Consider the following 21,917-nt stretch of genomic DNA (forward strand, 5'->3'; position numbering starts at 1 on the left):
TGCGGTTTTGTTCTGCTGTCATCTTTTACTTGTGGTGTTCTTGGTGAAGTTTAGTACTTTGAGTTTTTTTTGTTAGTCCTGTATTCATTCAATTTCCTGTTGAAGTCTACATTGTGCTCTTTGTACTATTTCCTGGTCTCATTGAGGCTAACTTCTGCAAGGGATGTTGGGAAGTTTATAGTTTCAGTAGCTAAATGGTAGTCACCGCTGTTAGTTATTTTATCTTGCCTAATATGAAGTTCTGCAAAGTCTTTCGCTATGTGTTTGGTCCACCGGGATTCAGTGGCTACTTTGAGATCTTATAAGACAGCCTATGGGGTCCATTCTGTATACGTAGCTATAGACAGCTAGTTGTCTTCTTCTAATGGTCATGATTAGATTTGTAGCATTTTCTCCCATCTGGTAGGACCCTTCGTACCACTACTTTTTTGCAGGAATTTCTTTACTTGTAATAATGGGACACTTAATGTGATCTTCATGGTTAGGGATAGGCTCTCTGCTGCATAGAAGCCTGACTACTGTGTTATATTGTCTCAGTGTGATATTTATCAAAATGGCTCTGAGCACTATGGGAGTGTGATATTTATCAACAGATGTTTTGTTGTGAACATTTTTCTGCAAGCATACTATGGCCTATCTAGTATTAGTTTCCTTTTTTGGAGAGCTACCATTTCATTGAGATCAAAATAACAGTTTGTTCACATCAGTGCTTGGAACATCCCCTGGCATAACTTCAAAGAATTTGTGATTCAGAGAAATAAACCAATTGAAAATAGTGGGAACATTATAATTTACACAATATAAAATCACAGTGGGCACTCATCATCATCATCAGTATTTCACTCAGCACAATGACTGTGAACACAGTTATGTAGACTATGGTTATGCAAGCATGTAAATTAGGGTAGTACTGTTTCTTTCAGTCATTTCTGCCTAAATTTGGGAAGATGGTCTTTGTGTTACCATTCTTCTTAGGGGAGGATCCTTCCCTGCCTGTCTTGCCCTATTCAGATCCCTTTGGTTTACTGGTTCTACATGTGGATTCACAAAGTGCATTGGATTCATTATTAAGAATAGGTATGGCCAGCCCACTGTTAATGGACGGGTTTTTCTGGCTGTAGCATTCTCTGAGACAGCCAGGCTGAAAGCTTAGTCTTGTGGGCAGCCCTCATGCAAGCAACAGAAAAATATCCCGTCTTAAACACAGCTTGTAAATTCTAAAGTTTCTTGCTAGTTTAGAGAATCTTATTTTCATGCTATTTGATACTGTGAGGTAAGGAGAAAAATTTGTAAATTCATATACACTGAGGTGGGAAAAGTCACGGGATATCTTCTAATATCGTTTTGGACCTCTTTTTGCCCAGCGTAGTGCAACTACTCAGCGTTGCATTGACTCATTAAGTCGTTGGAAGCCCAATGCAGAGGTGAAAGAAGAGGTTCTTAACTTCCTGAAAAGCATGGCGGCGAGATGGTATGACATGGGCATACAAAAACTGCCACAGCATCTACAAAAATGCATTGACAGAAGTGGTGAATATATTGAAAAATAGCTAATTGTTCAAGCTCTAGACTGATGTAAACCATTGTAGAAATAAACAGTTTTTCACTAGTTTACTGTTTTATTTAATAAGAAATACTGCATGTTTTCTCGGATTGTGCAAGTGCATTCTTGTATTTAAAATGTTTATTAAAAGCAGTTTTTCACTGGTTTACTGTTTTATTTAATAAGAAGTGCTGTATGTTGTCTCGAGTCCTTGTTTCCTGACCTGCCGCCCCCCCCCCCCCCGCCCCCCCTCCCCAGTTGAGATCATAGGGTACGCCCTTGAACAGGTCTATGTGCTTATAAAAAAAATATGCGACTTTACTTTTGGGATTACCCTCGTATATATCTAAAGTTTACAGTAATGCTGCTACTTTTAGTGTTTCCCTATTTGTATAGTAAGAACAGCTGTTTTTTAATGGTGCGAAATCCACTTTTCAGCCGGCCACGGTGGCCGAGCGGTTTTGGGCGCTTAAGTCTGGAACCCTGCAACTGCTACGGTCGCAGGTTCGAATCCTGCCTCAGGTATGGATGTGTGTGATGTCCTTAGGTTAGTTAGGTTTAAGTAGTTCTAAGTTCTAGGGGACTGATGACCTCCGATGTTAAGTCCCATAGTGCTCCGAGCCATTTGAACCTTTCTTTTCCACTTTTCGGTCTCTCGTTTAAATATGTGAATAATTTCAGTAAATCTACTGTCACAGTCCGATACAGTTCTACGATATGTATCAGTAGACACCTCGTTTTTTGCAATCTAATAATGCGTTGCGAGATAGGACCTCTTCACCTTTACAGTCCAGGAATATTTATAAATTTAACTTACAATACTTTTATAAATTAATGCGGATATCGAAGGCTCTTTTCCGCTTCAAATGAGACTCTTCAGTGACAAAGATGGTTCAATAATTATTAATTTTCGGGTAAACTTTAATTTCGAACTGGACGCGAAAAGCCGCCATGAGAAACGAGCAGCCATTGTGATCTCCAGCGGAAGGGTTTTCACGGTCACGTGGTCACCTTAGCGGCCAGTGGAAGTCCAGAGAAAAACCTATCTGTGGAACATAGTGTGAAACTGGCCCTCCACGTGCTCCTGTCAAGCTGATTTCAGCTATCAACAGGAATATGACCCGATCTGATCCGCCGCCTGTGCGTCCACGGTCGCGTGTTTGAGTAAAGTGTCTCTTCCCTTTACAATAGGCTGTCGTGTTACAATAGGTGGGGCTGATATAGTGCCTGTAGCTGGGGAAGGACTATCGTGCAGCACCGATGGAGCTGTTATTTCGCCTGTGGCAGGGAAAGTGTAAGGATTATTGTACAGCACAGGTGGATCTGTTGCGGCGCCTTTAGCTTGGAAAATTATAGGATTATTGAACAGCACAGGTGCGGCTGGTAAAGCACCTGTAACAGGATCATTTGTATCCGAGAGCTCTTGGAGTGGGGCCACTGGATAAATCTCTCAGAGCGAGACGAATTATTAATAAAGAGTGAAAGGAGTAATAAGCTACGGAAGTTCGGATAGATTCCTCCGTCTCGATGTCTTGAACACGACCAAAGCAACGTTACCATGGATCCCCTACTGCTGTAAATAAACTTTCCTTATCGCTAAGATATAAGAATATGGAGCAAAAGGCCCGTACGCAAGCCGCCGAGTTCACGCAGGCCAGTATTGCCGAAACAGTAGGGCAGCGGCTGAACTGTTCTGTTTGCACAGGTCAGTTCTGTTCCCCATAGATTAAGGAAGGGTTTAGTTTGTAGTACATTCATTTTGCTTGGTAGTTGTTAATGATAAGTAATAAGTTATTAGTGTAAAGTTGTAGAGGATCATACAGGGAGGAGTAAACAAAAGTGAATCAGATCGTAGGGTTAGGAAGCCATCCTGATACTTGTTCACTCCCACGTAGTGAAGCCAAAAGCTGCTCTCCAATAAAGGAGCAATATGACAAAGTGAACCACGTACATCGTACAAAGACCTCTTTGTAGAGCTAAATTCTAGTGAAGTGGGACAGAAGGTGTACATAGTGGAAAGGACAAAGTGATACCATGAGTGGAGGTGGAAACGTGAAGTATGAATAATTGTAAATAAACCAGTATCTGTGTTTCAGGAAAATTTCTTTGTAAAAGGGAGGAAATGTATAGGGAAGAAGTTAAACGAGACTAAAAACCAGTGATGGAGCGCCAGGATGGTAATTAGGCCTCATGGCGGAGTCAGCCACGTACCATGGAGATGCTGCACTCGTGCCACCTACAACTAACTGAGCGAGTCTGAAATGGGTCAAATTGTGGTCTTCCGAGTGGTGGAATGCTCCGTTTGAAGAACTGCCACACCAATTAGACGTGCTGTGTCAGTTGTACAACGATGATGGTACCAGTGGTCACGCAGACGTTCTCACACCCGTCGGCGAGGTTCTGTATGTCTACACAGCACATGCGCCGGCCAGGATTATCGTACTGTAAGGGCATCAGTGGCAGATTGTACAGCTACCACAGCACAGGTAAGAGGGCTTGTGAGCCCAGACGTGTCAACACGAACTGCTGTGAACCGGTTATTGCCGGCCGGTGTGGCCGAGCGGTTCTAGGCGCTTAAGTCTGGAACCCTGTGACTGCTACGGTCGCAGGTTCGAATCCTGCCTCGGGCATGGATGTGTGTGATGTCCTTAGGTTAGTTAGGTTTAAGTAGCTCTAAATTCTAGGGCACTGATGACCTCAGATGTTAAGTCCCATAGTGCTCAGAGCCATCTGAACCATTTTTTAACCGGTTATTAGCAGTGCGACCATGGGAACACATATCTCTTACCTGTCTTCCACTCACGCCACAGCATCTACGAGCACAGGCTTGACTGGTGCAGTCAGAGGATCACTTGGAAACATGGAATGGCGCGCTGTGGTCTTCACCGGTAGAAGCGTGTACACAAGAGATGGTCGTTTGCGCGTACGGTATAAACCTGGTGAGTTCTGTCTCGTAGAGTGCGTTCATACAAGACACGCTGACACCACCCCAGGCCTTAAGTTCTGGGGTCCCATGAGCTACATACAACTCCCGTTCAGTTTTGAGGTTACTGGAGGGTGCGTTCACCAGCACAGAATTTTGTTAGAACCGTTCTTTTGCCGTTCTTGCAACAGGAAGGTGATGTGTTGTTCCAACAGGATAATGTTCGCCCACTCTCTGCCCGTGAAACTCAATGTGATCAGCAACTTCCTTGGCCAGTATGAACTCCAGACTTGTCTCCAATCGAGCACGTGTGCAATATGATAGGATGAGAAGCGACTCACGCGAATCGTCAACCAACTCTTGCAGAACTACGTGAAAAGGTGGAGCAGGTGTGGCATAACGTATCCCAGGTCAGTATTCGCCATCTCTACCCTCGACTGGATGCCAGAGTCAGCTCCTGAATTGCCGCCATTGAGGCTACATCAGGTACTATTATGAGTATTCAGCATGGCTCGATACCTGGTACCTCAGAACTGCTTGTGCTATTGATCTGTAAATTTAATCATTTCATGTACTCCATATGCATTGTTGCATCAATAAATTTTAGGTGAATAGGAAACCTCTGAAAGGGCATTCTGAGTTTTTTCCCAGCAGTCTATATAACTGAATGTTGTTTGCTCTGTCGGGCGTATCCGACAGAACAGACTGTACTCAAACACTATAGACATTTCTGTAAGAACGCGATGGCTCCTTGACGTTTGCTTCAATGTGGATGCACTAATATCGTCCTACGGAAATCAATAAGTCGAAAAAATAAACTGAACTCCATCCGAACAGCCCTTGGAAGGCCCAATGGTATCGACCGTCCGCCGTGTCATCCTCGCCCACAGGCGTCACTGGATGCAGATATGGAGAGGTATGTGGTCAGCACACCGCTCTTCCGGCTGAATGTCAGTTTACGAGACCGGAGCCGCTACTTCTCAATCAAGTAGCTCCTCAGTTTGCCTCACAAGGGATGAGTGAACCCCGCTTGCCAACAGAGTTCGGCAGACCGGATGGTTACCCATCCAAGTGCTGGCCCAGCCCGACAGCACTTAACTTCGGTGATCTGACACTTAACTTCGGTGATCTGACGGCCACAGATGTTACCACTGCGCAAGGCCGTTGGCGTAAATAAGTTGAAAGCAAGGGGTTAATGGACGAGAGACGCTGCAATGCATCGTGTGACAGGTTGGAAATTTGAGTCGGTCAGAAACCGTGTCCGGATGACCGAAGCGTTTAAGGCAACAGCTCATGCATGAGAAGGCGGTGAATCCGAGTTCAAGTCCCGGTCCGGCACAAATTTTTAAGTTTCGCCATTGCATTACCACAACGCCCTGTGCGGCTGGAAGTCACTGTATCCATTTCCTCTCTTTCCCCATTTTCTAATTCATATATTGTTACAGAATACTCATATACTTCTTGTCATCCTCTGCAGGTATTGGATAACAATACAATGTGGATGCTGAACAGCAGAGAATAACGACATCAAAATATCAAGTCATTTTCAGATTTCAATGCAGTTTAACAAGAAATACAATTGCAGGGAGAAAACGAAATTCATTCCAAATACGTCAAGGAAACAGAGAATAAAAGAAGCTCCAATTGATGCAGGATCTGATGATTGTTGGAGGTTATCAGACGATGCTGATCACAGGTGAGCGGACCTGATCAGACGGCCTAATGGTATAGCTGGGCAGGCGACAGAGTAGTCGCACAGAGTCAGATAGCGCCTAGAGCGTACCCATGGTCTGAGAGGGGGAAGGGGAGGGGTAAATTCAGGTGAATTACACTTTGAACAAAAACATAAATGATTTCACCACAAATAGTTCTAGGTATAACTGATACTAATCAATGTTCATAACATGACCTGGCTTTCTTAAAACTGATACTGTCTGTTTGCGAGGCAGGATGTGAGTTCAATTTGCGAAGAGTTTTTTCCTTGTGAGGGAGGGGACGGGGATGGGCGGGGCAGCTGCCCTCGCCTGTATCTCCACGGTTTGCCACCCGTTGTATTGAGACTCGACGCGCTCTCCAACTGCACGCTATCACGCAGCGCTATTATGAAATTGCTGCAGCTTTGTAATTTTTTCTTCTGTACAGGTATTGACATGCCCAGGCAAGCAATGAAGTAATTATAAATATGTCTAAAGGACTAAAATCGACGTACGGTAGACTGGTTACAGATCACGCCAAAAATACTACTATTACTGCAAACTACTGTTTACCTATTGTTGGAAGGTACTACATTTGAATGTACAAGACATATGGAAAGAATTTAGCAACTTTTTATGTAATTATAGGTACATGTTTTACTACAGATGTCACCGTGTGGCAATGAATTTCCAAATGTACAGATATTTTGTAAGCTATCCTTTTAACTCAATTTCGAATATTCGATTTGGTGCCGCACATTTGCTACAGTTTGCTACAGATTTTTATTTTTTATTTTATTTTGTGTTTTGTTTAATTGAACATTGCGAGGTCACCGTTGCTGCATCTCGCCCGATACGAGAATAGATACAACTTCTGGGAGGTGGTACAGTGAGCGAGTAAGCATCTCTGGGCTCACCAATGAGTTTCACTGTTCCACGGTTTTGAGCGCGCGCCATCGCAGCGGTCGTTAAAGTGGAGGCTGCAGATGTGGTCGGTCGCGAACACTCGGTCGGAGGAATTTTGGAAATTTGTGGTAATTTTCTATTGGACCAAACTGCTGAGGTCATTGGAAATCTGGAAATTTGTGGTAAGGTGTTATGGGACCAAAGTACTGAGGTCATCGGTTCCTAAGGTTACACACTACTTAATCTAACTTAAACTAACTTACGCTAAGGACGAAACACACACCTATGCCCGAGGGGCTCGGACCTGCGACGGGGGGAGCCGCGGGGAACGTTGGCAAGGCGCCCTAGACCGCGCGGCGGTCGGAACGCTACTGAACAGTAATTCACAAGTAGGGAATGTCACCCAAAACTGAAGCAGTCATGAAAGTTAAAGTTTTAATCGAAGCCCGTGGCATGATTTTGTCACTACAATTCAATTAATAGCTTATGACAAAGAATAGACTAAAATAACAGGGGCATTTCAAGCCATTGTACATAATGAACGTCTCCAAAGCGATTAACAAATAACGAAAATTATAAACGAATCCATCATCGACAACGAGAAGAATAATAGCTATCAACAAACTGAGCAAACGAAGAGGAGCCAGCCGGCCGCAGTGGCCGTGCGGTTCTGGCGCTGCAGTCCGGAACCGCGGGACTGCTACGGTCGCAGGTTCGAATCCTGCCTCGGGCATGGATGTGTGTGATGTCCTTAGGTTAGTTAGGTTTAAGTAGTTCTAAGTTCTAGGGGACTTATGACCTAAGATGTTGAGTCCCGTAGTGCTCAGAGCCATTTGAAGAGGAGCCTCACAACATGTTTGTCAATAACATACTGTCGTAGAAGACGTCACAACACAGCAGAGCTTCTACAATGAAAATATACCAGTAATAAGGAGCTATTGAGGCCGTTCAGAATCAAAATAACAGAGAAAACAGCAACTATAATGATAAATATAATAATTTACTTGGTCTTAAAAATTTTGATACACGCAAGGTAAGGATAAGGTTCCGTCCATGCACTTTTTAGTAGGAATCATATAGGCAGTTATATGGAAACATTTGGACAAACTACGAAAAAATATGATCGAGATGAGTTCACGAGATCCAGTTATCTCGATCATAGTTTCCCATGGTTTGTCCAAATGAAATATAGTATATGCAATTACAGCAACACAATCAATCAGCTCTTAACTACTCGTATATGAACACTATTGCCAGCTATTTCATCAAACCCGGCTACTGACATTCTCATAATATATCTAAATTTACTTAATGTAGGCTACTACTACGGCAAATAGAAGGCAATTTGTTTGGAGAAATGCATTCAGTTCTGATTTGGATACATATGGTAAACCTGCAGTAACCTTCATTTTTGTACCTGAATGCAGAAATTATCTCAGAAGGTTTAGTAAGAAATGCAAAACATGTCTTTGCATGTAGCGAATGCGTTCCATACACTGGAAATAAAACAGTGGGTCTGCTATACTAGCAGCGCAATCAGTGCCATTCCGAGAACATTTTCCCTCATAAATGACACAAACATATTCCCCCCCTCCCCCGTCTTTGTACACAAGCGACACATCACATTGTGCCCGACCCCCATTTTTCTACACAAGCGTCATTTCATTTGTCGCACCTAACCTCCTCCATTTTTCCACACAAGAGGCATATCATTTCGCGTCCCCCCCCCCCCCCCCCCCGCCCCATTCTTCCACACAAGTGACATGCCGTAGACAAGGATTTCCTTTCTATGGGATCTTAGTGAAACCTTTAAAAATAAGCCTAAATCTAGTGAGCGAGGAGTAGGTTGCTTTCGTTACTAATTGCTATATACTCTATGCACACATTTTTCACAAGGGGCGCCTCTGGCGCCCCACTCAACTTCGTGCCCCGAACGCCCGCTTATATTGCTTGGACCTTAAATCGGCCTTAGTACACAGCGTAAGAATCTAAATTGATGAGTGATGAGTGCAAGATTCGATTTTCATCCATAATCAATGACGCAAAATTTGAACAGACACCTGGCCAGCACACAACGCTCCGGGGTCGACTATGCCGGCATTGAAAATCGTAAGTAATGTACAAGGTGACAATTATTGAACTACATGAAATACAGGGTGATTATAATTAAAGTTTAAAGTTCAAAACGCTGTAGGAATAACACCCATGGTCAGAATGACGTCAAATTGGAACGGAATATTATCGTAGAAGGGGGAAGATGTTTGGCAGAAGAAAAAAATAGTTTGAAAATTTATCAATTGTTGGCACTGCATGTGTCAGAATGCGTACGACCCATTGAAGTTGGTATAAACACGCCGGGTACACGGCTTTGGCTCCTTTCGCGTCTGCGACGTTCGTCATGACTGTCTCAATGCAGGATCGCGCTCTGCTTCTAAAGCTGTATTACAAGAATTATGACTGTGCACACTCCGCTCTGCAGAAGTTCCGGACTCAGAAGGGTTTGAAAAAAGGCGTTGGTCCGATGACTGCCGTGGATCTGGAGAAAATGATTTGGAAATTCGAAAAGACGAGTTCTTTTGGTGTCCAACCTGGAAAGGGAGGAAACGAATTGATTCGACGTCAGTGGAAGCAGTGGCCACAGCAATACTGGAGGAGACGAGAGGTGGTGTGCAAACGTGTAGTGCACGGAGAATTGCCCGAACATTGGACATACCTGTAAGCACAGTGTGTAAAATCCTACCAAACATCCTTCTTTGCTAGCCATTCAAAATTACCCATTTGCACGAGTTGCTTCCTGTTGACCTGCCAGCATGAGGGACCTGATCCTTCGAATTTCTTGCTCGTATGGAAGAGGACAGTGATTGGCCGTGAAAGATTTTATGGGCAGACAAATCCCACTTCCATCTGACAGGATGTGCCAATACACAGAATTGTCGAATATTAGCAACGGAAAATCCGCACACAAATCAACCAGTACCACTTCATCCTGAGACGCTCATTGTGTGGTGCGGGTTTACGGCATCATTTATAATAGTGCCATATTTTTTCGAAGAGACTGGTGCTTCCGGTCCTCTTACCTGTACAGTCACTGGTAAGCGCTATGAGTGTCTTTTGCGCAACCACGTCATTCCAGCTCTCCAACAGCGTGGATGTGTGGATGGGATCATTTTTATGCAATATGGCGCACTTCCGCACATTGCAAATCCAGTTAAGCAGCAGCTGAAGTGCCATTTCGGAAATGCTAGAATTATCAGCCGCCATTTTCCTAGGGCCTAGCCATCCCGATAACATGATCTTAATCCGTGTGATTTTTGACTGTGGGGCTGTCTGAAAGATGTTGTGTTCAGTGTTCCGATTGCAAACTTAGCTGCATTGAAGGCACATATTGCTCAACACATTCTGAACGTGACCCAGAAAACACTTCGATCAGTTTTGCGCCAGTCACACAGAAATTAATAATTCGATTTAATTTTGATTGATGCTTTGTATGCGGTTTTTGCCCTCAGGATAATTAATAACCGATGTGAGAGATGCTTTCCATGCGCTTTTGGCCTCAGTACAATTAAAAACCGATTTTTCCCATCCAATGTGGTATGACCTTGCGTGGTGGATGGGCTCATGTAACTAACAATATCACACCTGTGTACCCATGCTCACTAAATAGTTCGGCATTGTTGTATGATTCATTTGTCATTTGTAGTCGACTACTATTAAATTATGATGCTTACAGTGCCTTCTATTGCTACATGTTGTAACTATTTATTTTCCTTCTGCCATACGTTTTCCCCCTTCTCCGATAATATTCCGTTGCAATTTGATGTCATTCTTACCAGTAGTTTTATATCTACAGCGGTTTGAAAGCTTAACTTTAATTATAACCAACCTATACAATCGTCATAACTTCTGAACGGTTTGCGTTAAGACGTCCATACTGCATAGCTGGCCGCAGGGCAAGATGAGAATTAGTATTGTGGTACAGTTTGGTTTAGCAACGAAGCCCACTTTCATTTGGATGGGTTCGTCAATAAGCAAAATTGGCGCATCTGGGGGACTGAGAATGCTCATTTGGCGATCGAGAACTCGCTTCGTCCTCAACGGGTGAGTGTGTGGTGTGCAATGTCCAGTCACGGAATAGTCAGTGCGATATTGCTTGATGGCATGGTGACTACTGAACGGTACGTGAAGGTTTTGGAAGATGATTTCATCCTCATTATCCAAAGTGAACTGATTTCGACGAGATGTGGTTCTACATCTACATCTACATGACTACTCTGCAATTCACATTTAAGTGCTTGGCAGAGGGTTCGTCGAACCACAGTCATACTATCTCTCTACCATTCCACTCCCGAACAGCGCGCGGGAAAAACGAACTCCTAAACCTTTCTGTTCGACCTCTGATTTCTCTTATTTTATTTTGATGATCATTCGTACCTATGTAGGTTGGGCTCAACAAAATATTTTCGCATTCGGAAGAGAAAGTTGGTGACTGAAATTCGTAAATAGATCTCGCAGCGACGAAAAACGTCTTTGTTGTAATGACTTCCATCCCAATTCGCGTATCATATCTGCCACACTCTCTCCCCTACTACGTGATAATACAAAACGAGCTGCCCTTTTTTGCACCCTTTCGATGTCCTCCGTCAATCCCACCTGGTAAGGATCCCACACCTTACTAGACGGTAAATTACAGCATCATCTGCGAACAACCTAAGAGAACTGCTCAGATTGTCACCCAGGTCATTTATATAGATCAGGAACAGCAGAGGTCCCAGGACGCTTCCCTGGGGAACACCTGATATCACTTCAGTTTTACTCGATGATTTGCCGTCTATTACTACGAACTGCGACCTTCCTGACAGGAAATCACGAATCCAGTCGTACGACTGAGACGATAATGTGGTGTCACCGCCAGACACCACACTTGCTAGGTGGCAGCCTTTAAATCGGCCGCGGTCCGGTAGTATACGTCGTACCCGCGTGTCGCCACTATCAGTGATTGCAGACCGAACGCCGCCACACGGCAGGTCTAGAGAGACTTCCTAGCACTCGCCCCAGTTGTACAGCCGACTTTGCTAGCGATGGTTCACTGACAAATTACGCTCTTATTTGCCGAGACGATGGTTAGCATAGCCTTCAGCTACGTCATTTGCTACGACCTAGCAAGGCGCCATAATCAATTGCTATTTATCTTGTGATGCATGTACCGTCAGACCGATGTTCACCAATTATGGATTAAAGTTAAGTATTCCAGAGGCTACGTACCATTTTTGCTATTATAAGACCTTGACCTGTTCCAGACATCACGCCAGCCTGCGTAAGCTTAAACGCGTGCCCTTCGGCCTCCCGTCCTACTGGATTGGCTGACTTGCCAGTCCACAAAAGATCACCCATAGGCCCGCAGCTTGATTAGAAGTCGCTTGTGAGGAACGGTGTCAAAAGCTTTCCGGAAATCTAGAAATACGGAATCAACTTGAGATCCCCTGTCGATAACGGCCATTACTTCGTGCACAAGAACGATGTTTTCTGAAACCATGCTGATTACGTATCAATAGATCGTTCCCTTCGAGGTGATTCATAATGTTTGAATTCAGTATATGCTCCAAAACCCTACTGCAAACCGACGTCAATGATATAGGTCTGTAGTTAGATGGATTACTCCTACTACCCTTCTTAAACACTGGTGCGACCTGCACAATTTTCCAATCTGTAGGTACAGATCTATCGGTGAGCGAGCGATTGTATATGAGTGCTAAGTAGGGAGCTATTGTATCAGCGTAATCTGAAAGGAACCTAATCGGTATACAATCTGGACCTGAAGACTTGCGCCCGGGTTCCCGGGTTCGATTCCCGGCGGGGTCAGGGATTTTCTCTGCCTCGTGATGGCTGGGTGTTGTGTGATGTCCTTAGGTTAGTTAGGTTTAAGTAGTTTTAAGTTCTAGGGGACTGATGACCATAGCTGTTAAGTCCCATAGTGCTCAGAGCCATTTGAACCAACCTGAAGACTTGTCCGTATCAAGCGATTTGAGTTGCTTCGCAACCCCAAAGTATCTACTTCTAAGAAACTCATGCTAGCAGCTGTTCGTGTTCCAAATTCTGGAATATTCCATTCATCTTCCCTGGTGAAGGAATTTCGGAAAACTGCGTTCAATAACTCCGCTTTAGCGGCACAGTCGTCGGTAACAGTACCATCGGCACTGCGCAGCGAAGGTATTGACTGCGTCTTGCCGCTTGTGTACTTTACATACGACCAGAATTTCTTCTGATTTTCTACCAAATTTCGAGACAATGTTTCGTTGTGGAACCTATTAAAGGCACCTCGCATTGAAGTCCGTGCCAAATTTCGCGCGTCTGTAAATTTTAGCCAATCTTCGGGATTTCGCGTTCTTCTGAACTTCACATGCTTTTTCCGTTGCCTCTGCAACAGAGTTAGGACCTGTTTTGTGTATCACGGGGGATCAGTTCCATCTCTTACCAATTTATGAGGTATGAATCTCTCAATTGCTGTTGCTACTATATCTTTGAATTTGAGCCACATCCCGTCTACATCTGCATAGTCAGTTCGGAAGGAATGGAGATTGTCTCTTAGGAAGGCTTCTAGTGACACTTTATCCGCTTTTTTAAATAAAATTATTTTGCGTTTGTTTCTGGTGGATTGGAAGAAACGGTATTGAGCCTAGCTATAACGACCTTGTGATCACTAATCCCTGTATCAGTCATGATGCTCTCTATCAGCTCTGGATTGTTTGTGGCTAAGAGGTCAAGTGTGTTTTCGCAACCATTTACAATTCGCGTGGGTTCGTGGACTAACTGCTCGAAATAATATTCGGAGAAAGCATTTAGGACAATCTCGGAAGATGTTTTCTGCCTACCACCGGTTTTGAACAGGTATTTTTGCCAACATATCGAGGGAAGGTTGAAGTTCCTACCAACTATAACCGTATGAGTAGGGTATTTATTTGTTACGAGACTCAAATTTTCTCTGTACTGTTCCGCAACTATATCATCAGAGTCTGGGGGTCGGTAGAAGGAGCCAATTACTAACTTAGTTCGGCTGTTAAGTATAACCTCCACCCATACCAATTCGCACAGAGTATCTACTTCGACTTCACTACAAGATAAACCACTACTGACAGACACAAACACTCCACCACCAATTCTGCCTACTCTATCTTTCCTCAACACCGTCTGAGACTTCGTAAAAATTTCTGCAGAACTTATTTCAGGCTTTAGCCATCTTTCTGTACCTATAACGATTTCAGCTTCTGCGCTTTCTATTAGCGCTTGAAGCTCAGGGACTTTCCCAGCACAACTACAACAATTTACAACTACAATTCCGACTGTTCCCTGACCCAAGCACGTCCTGTATTTGCCATGCACCCTTTGAGATTGCAGCCCAACCCGTACTTTCCCGAGGCCTTCTAACCTAAAAAGCCGCCCAGTCCACGCCACACAGCCTCCGCTACCCGTGTAGCCGCCAGCTGAGTGTAGTGAACTCCTGACCTATTCAGCGGAACCCGAAACCCCACCACCCTATGGCGCAAGTCAAGGAATCTGCAGCCAACACGGTCACAAAACCGTCTGAGCCTCTGATTCAGACCCTCCACCCGGCTCTGCACCAAAGGTCCGCAGTCGGTTCTGTCAACGATGCTGCAGATGGTGAGCTCTGCCTTCATCTCGTAAGCAAGACCGGCAGCCTTCACCAAATCAGATAGCCGCTGGAATCCAGAGAGAATTTCCTCAGATCCAAAGTGACACACGTCATTAGTGCTGACATGTGCCACCACCTGCAGCTGGCTGCACCCTGTGCTCTTCATGGTATCCGGAAGGACCCTTTCCACATCAGGAATGACTCCACCCGGAATGCACACGGAGTGCACACTGGATTTCTTCCCCTCCTTAGCCGCCATATCCCTAAGGGGCCCCATAACGCGCCTAACATTGTAGCTCCCAACTACCAATAAGTCCACCCTCTGTGATTGCCCGGACTTTGAAGACTGAAAATCACCCTCTGAAACAGGGCAGGCAGCTGCATCTGGCTCAGCCAGAGACAGTGCCTGAAACCTGTTTGTCAGACGCACAGTGTAGGCTTTGTGATCTGCCTCCGGGGACGTCTTTCGCTGCCTGCCACGCCTTGGAACGACCTCCCAAACAACCACAGGCGAGGGCTCAGCCCCACTGCGAGCAGCAACCGGGGCAACCACAGCGGCAGACCGATCTGGGGACAGACGGGACGAGGTTGATATCCCCGTGATACCCAAGTCCGGCTCCCCACAGTGGTGCCCATTGGCAACAGCCTCAAGCTGCGCGACCGAAGTCAGCGCCGCTTGCAGCTGTGAGCGAAGGGATGCCAACTCAGCCCTCATCCGAACACAGCAATCACAGTTCATAAGTTTTGGAAGATGATTTCATTCCCATTATCCAAAGTGACTGATTTCGACGAGATGTGGCTCATGCAAGACATAACTCGACTCCATCTAAGCAGGAGAGTGTTTGATGCCCTGGGGGAGCACTTTGAGGACCGCATTCTGGTTCTGGAGTACCCAGAGGCTACTGGCATGGGCCTCGATTGGCCGGCATGTTCTCCGGATCTGAACACATGCGACTCATTTTTATGGCGCTATATTAAAGATAAGTTGTACAGCAATAACCCCAAAACCACTGCTGAGCTGAAAACAGCCATTCAGGATGTCATCGACAGCATGGATGTTCTGATACTTCAGCGGGTCATGCAGAATTTCGCTATTCGTCTGCGCCACATCATCGCCAACGATGGCAGGCATATCAACAAATCCGAAAGTCTGTAGTGATGGTCACATGTTGAATAAAGTGTGTGCACGCCGTAGTTTGTAACTAATTTAAGTTTTTAAAAATATAGTTCAATAATTGTCACTCTGCATCACACTGTAGCAGCTCCTCAGTTCTTCGCACGAGGCTGACAAGGAAACCATACATCCAACGGGTCACCAGATTTGCTCATCTTCCGCATAGTTGCAGTACATACTTATATGTAACAAATATTGGTCTAGCACGATGCGCTTCTCAAGCGTTTTCGAAAAAACGAGGTTCCACTTTTTACGGACTTACTGAAACTCATGCGAGAACGCCAGCAGTCGAGTTACTGGAACCGGATTAGTCGGCAGGGTAGAAGCCTGCCCGTACTGCATTAGATTCATCGTATTTTCCCTTGTCTTTATCCAAACACTTGTATCACTACAACGAATCATGCTTCTTTGGGAAGGAACAATAATAAAAAATATTAATAATGACAAACATAGCGGTACATTCGCGGCGAGGTATAATTTGGGAATCGTGATGAAATGAATATTTATTTACTGATACATTCATGCAGATTCAGTGTATATGATTCAATGGAGGTATAGCGGGAGCCGGTGTGACATCAATGCGGTACGCGCATGAATGTTGCTATAAATAAATGTTGATTTCATCACGATTACTTATTACATCTCTATTAAATTTCGCCACGAAATAACCATAATGATTATCACCATTATTATTCTCCTTTCCAAAGAAGCATGATTTTATTATAGAGTTACACGGGTTTGGTGGAATATTAGAAAAAAGATGAGACTCGACCGCACCATGACAGTTACAGACTGCCACCTTAACCAGCTGCTCTAACGTCGTTACTCGCCGACTGGTCCTCCAACAGGCTTGAAAAAAATTTTAATGTCCATCTCTCGAAAACGCTTGAGAAGCGCGTCGTGTAAGAGCAACATTTGCCATATGTATGTCGGTACGACAGTCGTGCGAAAGATGAGCAACATCTGTGACGCGCTGGTGGATGTTTCCCTTGTGAGTGCGCCACGTTCCGATATTCCATGAGGGAACAACCCCTTGCAGTACGGAGACAGAAACAGAGTATTCCGCATGGCTACGGAGACGACATTTGTAACAACACAATAAAAATATATAGCACTACGTTTCCCGTCATCCGCAGTAGCGTGTGATAACTGAGAGCATTTTAGAGCCCAAGCTTACTGGACATCGTGTTCTTGTTTTGGTCTACACTATCTGCTCGCAAAATACGGAAAGCAAAAAGCTTTCATTAGAAGAGACGTGTTTCACAGTATCGAAGAAGAACAAGCGATCATAACTCTAAATATACGCATTTTAGAGACCGTGTTTACCAAGACAATTCTTGTTTTGGTCTATAATATCACCTCTGAAAGTTTATCCGTAGAGTTCTGATTCACGCTGTATAAGCGCAGTAGGGAAAAATGGGGAACCATGATAGCGACGATACCGTTCGAAAATGGGGAAAACCAACGACATAAGCAGCTTTCACAAAGGGCGGATTGTTACGGCCTGGTGCCTGGAATGAGCATCTGGGAAACAGCAAAGCTGGTAGGTTGTTCACGAGCTACTGTTGTGAGACTCTGTGGAAACGATTGGGGAACGGGGAAACCAGGTGTAGGCTATAAGGTGTTGGACATCCACGCTTCGTCACAGAACGTGGAAGGCAGAAGCTTGCCCGCTATGTGAGATTACTATGCTGCTGAAAGATTACTATGCTGGTGCTGGCAGAAGTGTTTCAGAGCACACCGTTCAGCGCACATTATTGAACACAAGGCAGCCAACGACCCCTATGTGTTCCCATGTTGACCTAAGGACATCGTCAATAAAGATTGCAGTGGGCACAGGCTAATGGAATTGGACCATTGATCAGTAGAAACGTGTCGCCTGCTCGGATGAATCACGTTTCTTCTTAACCAGGTAGACAGCCGTGTTCAGATGCACTGTCATCCATGTGGACGGCTGCTCAAAACATGCATCGCGCCACGAATGCATGCTGGTGGGGTGAGCATCATGCATATGGGACATTCACGTGGCCTTCCGTGGGTCCTGTTGTAGTTATCTAACGCATCATGACAGCTGTGGACTACACGAAGATTATTGTGGACCACCTGTATCCTTTCGTGATGGGTATCTTGCCCGATAGCATTTCCATCTTCCAACAGGGTAACTCTCTGTGCCATAATGCCCAAAATCGTGATACAGGGGTTTGAGGAGCGTGATAACGAACTTACCTTGATGTTGTGGACATTAAATTCGCCTGACATATGAATCCGATGGTACACAGTTGGGACACTATCGGGTGCCAGCTCCCTACACACAAATCACCTGTGCGCAACGTATGGGAATTGTGTGACTTGTGTGTAGGCACCTGGTGTCACATACCTCTGGAAACCTACTAACTGTCGAATCCGTGCCAGACAGAATCGCTGCTGTATTGCGTTCCTAAGATTGGACCAACACGCTGTTAACCAAGTAGTTACAACAATTTGGCTCATCGGTGGAGACTGCACCACGTTAGCTGCCTTCGTGTTGAACTTACCGGCCTGCAGCGCGCCCCAGCCCGCGGCCCAGCCGTACTGGCCCAGGAAGTCCTCGCCCTTCTCGGGCAGGCAGATGGGCGCGATGTGCGGCAGGTAGGGCGCCGGCCGGTCCAGCCGCAGAACCGCCACGTCGAAGCGGTCGGCCTGCGGCGTGAACTTGAAGTACGGGTGCACGCGGATCTCGCGCACGCCGAACGTGTAGGCGGGCAGCGGCTCCACCGCAGAGTTGATGACGTAGTCGCCCAGCGTCACCTGCACCTGGCGCGCGCTTGCCCTGCCAACACCAAATGTACACTTGCAGTTTCCAGCTCCAGTCATCTCTATTGTTTTGACCAAGCTAGCAATCTTAGCTGAAATTCCACACAAGGTTACAGACAACCCCGGTCCACAGTTTAAAATACCACACTCGAACTAGCCGAACAGCTCGCCCTATTTTCACATATCTGCTGTACTGTATGTTCCCTACAACGTATCTCAGGACGAAATAGGTATAGACAGAGTTGTAAAACTACAGTAGGCTTCTGTAGACTATCAAAGTAAGTGTAGACTACTGTAGTTTTCCTAGTGACTTTGGTCAATTAAGGTCGAACCCACATTACCTGTATGCTGGGTGTGTTGCGTACCTGTCGGGTGTTACCTCATAACGATCGCTTCGTTCCTTTACATACCGGAAGCGAAGAACCATCTAGAAACTGAGTAATGTTGTATAAAGGACCGGGTAAATCATGGGACATTTTTGTTCTACATACTTATCCTCCTATCTGTCGCTTAAAGAATGAGCAATATTTATAGCATAACTGGAACTGCAACGCTTAATTCAGCTTTTGTTCGAAAATTGTTGATTTTCAACATGCAACAGAGAGATGTTGTAGTAGAAATAAAGAAAACAATACAGATTGATCATACAGGGTTAGAAAACACAATTTCGTCAACAAAAAGGTAAAATAATAAAAAATTCAGCAAAACAAAAATATATCATCATAGCTTCAATACTTCGCCAAACCTACATAAAATATGTCTTTGTTACTCAAACAGATTTCACATCTATCAATAATAACAGGAGATTACTGGCTCTGACCACTATGGGACTTAACTTCTAAGGTCATCAGTCCCCTAGAACTTAGAACTACTTAAACCTAACTAACCTAAGGACATCACACTCATCCATGCCCGAGGCAGGATTCGAACCTGCGACCGTAGCGGTCGCGCGGTTCCAGACTGTAGCGCCTAGAACCGATTTTTTATTTATTTATTTATTTTTGTTCGTTTTCGTTCGTTGTATCTGCTCGGGGCGGGCGTCGCAAGACACCCGTTTCAGTTCGTCGTTGACCCATTAACTCAGTTTTTTTTTTTTTTTTTTTTTTTTTTTTTTTTTTTTTTTTTTTATTACAGAGGGCAGCTAACCCTCTGACCGAACACGCTGAGCTACCGTGCCGGCAACCGCTCGGCCACCCCGGCCGGCAGACTACTGCCTTTGATCATGATGAACGACATTGTATTGTGTACAAAATAACAACTATCGTTGTATATATATTTTTATGTCTGTCCATGTAAAATGTACTTGCATGAAAAGTAACTGCTTTGCTTACATAAAAACGCAGAAGTTACGCGATCAGTTAATTTTTAATACTTCAAAATGCAACTTATATTCTGTAAGGATATAAAATACACATTGTACTAACACTGAATGATCCGCGGTCCTCATTATGTGCCACAAATTACCAAACAAACAAAAAGACAATAGAAAGTCTTCGTCTCCTATTTTCTCTCAGAGTCATTCATTTACGCTTCTTTCCCTCTCCGTTCTACTAGTACTATCGACAACTCTGCCATTTACTACGTCATTTATCTGACGTACCAAAACTACAGAATCGTACTCTTATCAGAGGTCAACTCTAGGTATAGATCAGGAGATGGTACAACGAAATATTCTGAAGGGAGCCTGGTGTGAGCTCGTTGATGTCTAATGTTTTCTCTTCTGTGACTTTCGACGCCTTCCATTGATCAATTATGTCCAGCAGGAATGCTGCACACTTTGTCTCATCTTCAGTTATTTCCGCTGTTGTACGTACACAACAGTCGCTATGCAATAGTTCGACAAGAATGTCAATAACATTCCATGGGTTCATGTCGCAAAACAGCACTACGTGTGCACAAACGCATGAATCTAGCCAAAACACACACATCTAACGTACGCGGCGCTGCCATCTGCAGTCAGTTACTATTATTATTACTGTTATAATAATAATAATAATAATAATAATAACAATAATAATAATAAAAATAATAATAATAATAAAAATAATAATAATAATAATAATTATTATTATTATTATTATTATTATTATCTTTCTTTCTTTTCCAGGACGTTAAGTCTGGTCAAAAATGGAAAGTGACGCGGACCTTGATCAAGCGTGACTTCCTTTTAACTGTACGGTATATGTTACATTGCATTTAGGAACTTTCGGGTAATTGAACATGTATCAATAATTACAGATTTCTGTAGTTGTATATATAAGTTTGGATGTAGCTGTATTGCGTTGATGTACTGGTGGATATTGTGTGGTATGACTCCTGTAGTTGATAGTATAGTTGATATAATGTCAACTTTATTCTGATGCCACATGTCCTTGACTTCCTGAGCCAGTTGGATGCATTTTTCAATTTTTTCTCCTGTTTACTTCTGTATATTTGTTGTATTGGGTATGGATATTTCGATTAGTTGTGTTAATTTCTTCTTTTTATTGGTGAGTATGATGTCAGGTTTGTTATGTGGTGTTGTTTTATCTGTTGTAATGGTTCTGTTCCAGTATAATTTGTATTCATCGTTCTCCAGTACATTTTGTGGTGCATACTTGTATATGGGAACGTGTTGTTTTATTAGTTTATGATGTATGGCAAGTTGTTGACGTGTTATTTTTACTACATTGTGATGTCTTCTGGGATATTCTGTATTTGCTAGTATTGTACATCCGCTTGTGATGTGATCTACTGTTTCTATTTGTTGTTTGCAAAAATCTGCATTTATCTGCTGTAGTATTGGGATCTTTAATAATATGCTTGCTGTAATATCTGGTGTTTATTGTTTGATACTGTATTGCAATCATGAATCCTTCCGTCTCACTGTATATTATTATTATTATTAATTATATTAATTATTAATATTAATTATATTATATTAATTATATTATTATTATTATTAATGCTTCAGCACGTGTGATGCAATTGTTTCTTTATTCTATTGTCCCGCCGGCCGGAGTGGCCGAGCGGTTCTAGGTGCTACAGTCTGGAACCGCGCGACCGCTACAGTCGCAGCTTCGAATCCTGCCTCGGGCATGAATGTGTGTGATGTCCTTAGGTTGGTTAGGTTTAAGTAGTTCTAAGTTCTAGGGGACTGATGACCTCTGAAGTTAAGTCCCATAGTGCTCAGAGCCATTTGGACCATTCTATTGTCCCATTGTTTATGTTTATTTTGTCAAACTACAAATGCAGTA

The 21,917-nt window shown here is 44.0% G+C and overlaps 1 protein-coding gene across 1 annotated transcript in view; it reads right to left on the reverse strand.

Moving 5' to 3' along the window:
- The window catches only part of LOC124555565 (proclotting enzyme), a 431,375-nt gene that overhangs the window by 56,642 nt on the left and 352,816 nt on the right, over positions 1-21,917 (reverse strand). Inside the window, exon 8 of the mRNA XM_047129523.1 lies at positions 18,423-18,697. Within this exon, the coding sequence (XP_046985479.1) occupies positions 18,423-18,697 (275 nt within the window). The remainder of the gene's footprint in view (positions 1-18,422; positions 18,698-21,917) is intronic.

This window comes from Schistocerca americana, chromosome X (genome assembly GCF_021461395.2).
Source record: "Schistocerca americana isolate TAMUIC-IGC-003095 chromosome X, iqSchAmer2.1, whole genome shotgun sequence".
In the NCBI taxonomy this organism is placed as follows: Eukaryota; Metazoa; Arthropoda; class Insecta; order Orthoptera; family Acrididae; genus Schistocerca; species Schistocerca americana.